The following is a 6,000-nucleotide window of genomic DNA, read 5'->3' on the forward strand; positions in this document are numbered from 1 at the left end:
GATGGTCCTGCTCCAAAGAACTTACAAACTACATTTCCTAATGCTGCACTTCACAGGTATTCCCTGTATTAAATACAGTGAAGTTACTAAAAAGATATAATTAATTAATTAACTGAAATATAATAAATAAAACATAACATCAAGATCCAGTGTTGCCAATTCTCTCAATTTTATCACAAGTCTCATGTTATTTGGAATCTTCTTAAAGCCCGAGCTCCTGGAGCCATGTGATTACACAAGACTCTCAGCTTTCAATTTTTTAAAAGTCATGGTTGTGGAGAAAAGCTTTAAAGCATGAACCCTAAAGTCTCAAAAAACAGAAGAATAATGTAAAAAGAATCCAAAGTTTATTTTTAAAAGAAATATTATGACTTTTTGGGGCTTGACTCTTGGTTTTTGAAGGTTTGGGGTTGGCAGTACTAGGATTGGGATTTTGTTTAGCCAGTGGTAACACTGACACATGTTTAAGTACAACCACTATTCTTTCCTATGGGAATGTCAATGCGAAACGGAACATAAGCAGACCCAATTATGATGAGATGAGAGACATGAGTAAGCAAACACCAAAAACAAAACACGTGAGTAAGCAATGGAAACACTCATCAAAGTGCAATAAAATGTTAAATACTTATAAGAGTTAAGTTTGTAGAATAAAAAGTAAATACATGTTTGAAAAAGAATTTAAACCACGGTAGGTCCTTTTTAAAACGGTGCATCTTAAAATATCAGTTGTGCACAGTTAAACCCCAAATTAGAAATGCATCAGCGAATACCCTTTGCTATAAAGGCAGAGAGAGAGGATTAAAATGTTAGTCCTTCCCCTGGAAATGTTAAAGGGAGAATTTTCTAATGTATTATTTAGCACTTGTTATGTAGTGCATTAAGCAGTCACTGCTGAGACAAAGGCTTTTAAAAACCAACAGCCTCCCTGATAGCATTAAATCTTACCTTAGGTTTTTGGTTAAGTCAATATAAAAAAAAATAAATGAATTAATACAGTTTCAGCCCTGCCTGATTTATAGAGGCCAATCAAGTTACAATGCTGGGCATGGCCAAGTGAAAGAGGGGGATAGATTTACCTGAGTGAGGTCTTAATTTAATCAGCTGGCCCAAGAGAGCTGAAGTCAGCAGGCTGGGATGATATAAACCGCAGTAGAGAAACAGAAGTAGAGCTGCCTTTACCACAGTTGAAAAGGAGAATGACAGTGATGGAAGGGGAAGCTAAGCACTGTCAGAACACACCTATTTCAGTGATTTATTCTTAATTTACTTTAATGACCCTTTGAAGGTTGTCTGTTTTTCCTTGTGTTCTCAGAATACTGATATTTTCTAAATGTTTACCACATGTTTTTCCCCCTCCTTCTATGAACTCTACCACAAAATTATTACTGAAGAGAAACTATAGCTATATGCTCCATAGTGGAACTGTGAGAGCAGCTGGAGGGGCTAATCTGTTTCCACTGTGTATCTGCCAAATCCCTTCCCTGCATTCAACCTTGTTTCAGTTCTAGAAAGTATTAGTTCCTCCCAGATTAATGTTGATATTTTGAGACATATGAAGGAATGCCTTGCATTTATTTTACAGTTTAGGTTGGTGAAAGAACAATGCATATTTTATAATACAATAGCTCATTTTTATTATGAAGTGAGTTTATTGATGTTGTTGAAAACTACTGACTTGCAGACAATGATCTCAGTTTGCATTTACATTTCTGGAATCTGTTCCACGAATTTGCTCCTATAATTCGGAGTTACCTTAAAATCGGGCTGTTGCTTAATCCATATTACAAATCTAGGCATTTGCTCTCTGTGCCAATATACATTGCATTCATTGTTTTCACAAAGTATGGACATGAACAATGGCTACTAATTAGTACGCTCTTTTGGGTTTTGCTAGACACTTGGGTGTTTTCAAATGAATTGCACTCGATATTGGATGAAATGGAAATTTTTCTAACAGTGCTAATAAAAAAACTCAAGGACAGCAGGATTTCGGTACTACACACAAGTAGATGTCTTTATTTACTTGGACTTTCCAAAACTACCATCATTAGTCATCTCATTGTTTTAAAAGTCCACATTTTGTATAGGAATCCACTAAGGAAATATTTTTTAACAAGTTCCATGCAAGAAGAAAATGGTTTCAAATTGACTTCATTTGCACTTATCCTTAGAGATGTTGGGTCAGATTCTTGGTTTCCACCAGCCTCCATTGATGAATTGGATATATTATGCCTCAGGCTCCACTTGTGCATGCTTCAAAACTGAACACGCACACATGCATACGTGTTAATGTGCACCCGTTACAAATTAAGACGAGCACATCATCTAATACTTATTAATCCAAGTACACTCATCTCCACACGGAGAGACCAGGCATCAAACGTACTCCAAAGCATGTTTGAATAATCCTAATGGAAACAAATAGGACAGCGTGCAAGCAGCACAGTAGAGCTAATAAGAATGAAATATCAAAAAACATGCCCTAAGGCAAGATCTGCAGGAAGAAACGGAGCCACAGACTCTCACAAAGTAACTTCAGGAATGAAAAAGAATTAATGGGTTTGGGTCCTAATAGGAAATTTGTATGGGGGAAAATAACATTGCTAAATTGTTAATATTTCATCCTTTAAAAAACCAAACTGATTAATGGCCAGGAAATGTAGTTAAATGAGAACTGACCCTGCTAAACAAGCTATTTGCTTCAATAGGGGAATATTTGTAGATTTATCTGATTGGTTTGAGGGGAAAAGATATTTCAGGTTTACCTTCTGATTATTTTTTCTCATTGAGCCTGATTATGCACTCATAATGGGGAGCAAAGGGACATCTCTTTATTGCCTGTGTCATCTACCCATTCAATGGGGAGATGCATCAGGGAGAAAGCAGCTTATGTCAGGCTGCTACATCCCCACCCACTTCATCTGGGCAGAAAGGTTGGGGAATAGTAGAGCCTTGGCTCTACCTAATAGCACACTGGTCAGCACAGCTATATCAGTATGTCAAAGGACACACATGGCATTAGGTAAAGGGATGGTGCTGGGTACATTCCCAGGCTCCAGAGAGCAAGGGGAAACCAGGAAGCAGACTGTGAGTGAGTCAGTCTGCTCCCAGGGCAGCCCACCAACACAGTGCCCCATACAAAACCAGACCTGACCCCTAAAATTATGATTTAAAGCATGATTAACCTTACATAGTGCCATCAATTGCTAATCCAATACCACAGGAGAAAAACATCATTGGCCTATGGCCAGATCCCATTGCACTTCACATTGTGAAGTTGGATGAGGGCACTAGAAGGAAACAAAGTTTTGGAACCTTCCACTAGAAGGTACTATACATTAAAACTAGTTGTGAAGTGTTTTGTGGCAACAGTCTCAGTTTCAATGAACTTCCACTGAAACACAATTGTGTTGGAAGTGTGCCTCGTTTCCTGCCAGCGAGCTCAGGCTCTTGGGGCTTCCAGGCTCCGTGCTGTGCAAAGAGGAGGCTGGTAGCCCTGGAAGTCAGGGCTGGAGCAAGGGCTCTCAGGACCTCTAGGCTCTCAGCTCTGCGGCAGGGGACCCCATCTCCTGGGGGACTTCCCAGGCTGCTCCTGCATTTCAACCAGCTCTGCTATATGTACTTTTAGTCTTATTCCCCACACGCTCAGATGAGAGCATCTGTGATACAAGTTAGAGCGATTACTTCACAAGGTATTCTAGTAATAGACATTGTACTGAGCTTCCCCTTAAAATGGGCAATTGACATCATGTTCTCTTTTCTTTTTTTTTTTTTCTGTCAGATGTACTCAAAGAAAAGAAGGCCTATTCAGGAGATAGGAATGAACCAAAACCAACTGTGAAAAAGATTGACACCACGGCCACCACAACCACAACCAAGTCATCTTCTAAACATGATCTAGCCGGAAATGTGGGCAATCTAGCCTCAAGTTCCTCACTCTCCATTGTAACAGCACTAGCGATTTTGTGGCACTGTCTGTCATAGCTGCGTTGTATTGCAACAACTGTCCAAGAATTTCTGTCCATTGTCATTTATACCTACAGCCTTACCCAATGGAAAACAAAATTAAATGGCTCTCTACGATTAGATGGGGTATGTTAGAATGAATGCTAAAGAAAAGGCTGAGATTGGCTGATTGTGATTGTCAGCCCTGACACTGTGTCTGAAGAAGGTCCTTGATCATATCTTATCAACTCAAGATATAAAGGGAATGATGACAGGGGATCTGAGTAGTTTAAGTTATTGGGGTAGAAATAATCAACACTAAAATTGTAAATTACTGTGTTGGCATTTTTACCATTTTTCTCACTGGGTAATCTCACCGGTTGTTTCTGTTTGTTAAATTCTTGCGATAAATTCAAATGAATGATCATTCTTCTGGTGCAAGTTAATACATACGGTATTTCTCTAGTGAACAGCTAATAACCTACATCTACAGTGGTGAACCATGTCAAGTGAAGTACTCTTTACTAGTTTCATAAAGTTCCTAAGTGGCCAAGAAGATAAGAGCATGTTTGACCCTTTTGTTTTCGCTCTTACTGTTTAGATTTTAGGACACAATATAAAAAAGCATATGATATGTCTGTAATGTATCAGTATAGTTGCCTTTACCATTTAAAAATTTTTTTAGAAACACTTAACGTTTCCCTGCTGCACAAAACTTCATTACCATATGCTCAAAGCTTACTGGATGAATGTCTGACAAAAGGAACCATAAGTAAACACTATAACGTTTTAATCAGCTGAATGCAGTTATATATGAAAAAAGCTAATTTAGTTCAAACATATTTTACCTGTTTCCTGTTGGAGAGGACCTTGTTTCCATCTAGGTGTCAGAGATATAAAGTGTTTGGATTCCTCTTACCCAAAAAGTGGTCTCCATGAATTATAGACCTCTATAGTACAATATGCTTCATAAACCGTGTATTATTTAATTATGTTTACTATTTTAAATTGTGCTATCACAGTAGAAGTAAATGTAAAACAATCTGAAATCTAGAACAACGTTCTCAGTCATTTCTCACTTTGATTTTCTATACTAGACAGTGTCACAATCTTCATTTTATTCTGATGAGAGTTTTTGATTTAAATCAAGGAAACACTGATGTGTTTTAAAACTATGATGGAAAGGTACTAGGATGTCATTAGATGCATTGAGAACTAATATGTGTATTTTCTGACAACTGTATTTATAGTGCCATTGAAAATATATACATACGATACAGTATGAGTACAGTGATTACTGATAAATATATGAAGTATTGGGATTGTTATCGCATCTACTTAATTTCATAACCATTTCCACCATTTAATGGCCATTTTCATGCTGCAGACTATGATGATAATTATGACGTACTGTTTTTATAAGATTTAATGTAAAGACATTTGCCTTTAATTTTTTTTGGGGGGGGGGGGGGGGGTAAAACATCTCTTTCAGCGCTTAGATTTATACAAGCACTGACATTGATTCAAGAGACGAACCATGTATCATATCAACCAAGTTCTGGGTGTGATAGTATAGAATAGGAGGGCAAGATGTCATTGTACTTGTGTGTGTTCATGTGGTATTAGCAAAAATTACTAATTAGCTACATATTTGCATAGGAGGGATTTGATATTTTTGCATTTGGTCTTTAAAAATGTGTAAGTGCATAACTGTATAAGCAAAAGCAGGGGTAGGCAACCTCTGGCACGCGTGCCAAAGGTGGCACGTGAGCTGATTTTCAGTGGCACTCACACTGCCGGGGTCCTGGGGGGGCTCTGCATTTTAATTTAATTTTACATGAAGCTTCTTAAACATTTTTAAAACCTTATTTACTTTACATACAACAATAGTTTAGTTATATATTATAGACATATAGAAAGAGAGCTTCTAAAAACGTCAAAATGTATTACTGGCACGCGAAAACTTAAATTAGAGTGAATAAATGAAGACTCGGCCCACCACTTCTGAAAGGTTGCTGACCCCTGAGCAAAAGCATACACATATAGAAACTG

General features: G+C 37.7%; 1 protein-coding gene across 2 annotated transcripts in view; it reads left to right on the forward strand.

The window, feature by feature from the left end:
* Positions 1-5,410, forward strand: part of LOC141994034 (glypican-5-like) — a 596,673-nt gene extending 591,263 nt beyond the window's left edge. For both annotated transcript variants that reach the window (XM_074963987.1, XM_074963989.1), the window contains one exon: positions 3,785-5,410. In XM_074963987.1, coding sequence (XP_074820088.1) covers positions 3,785-3,987 — 203 coding nt within the window. In that variant the 3' untranslated portion in view covers positions 3,988-5,410. The remainder of the gene's footprint in view (positions 1-3,784) is intronic.
* Positions 5,411-6,000: the final 590 nt, after the last annotated feature.

The sequence above is a fragment of the Natator depressus genome, chromosome 9 (genome assembly GCF_965152275.1).
Source record: "Natator depressus isolate rNatDep1 chromosome 9, rNatDep2.hap1, whole genome shotgun sequence".
NCBI lineage: Eukaryota > Metazoa > Chordata > Testudines > Cheloniidae > Natator > Natator depressus.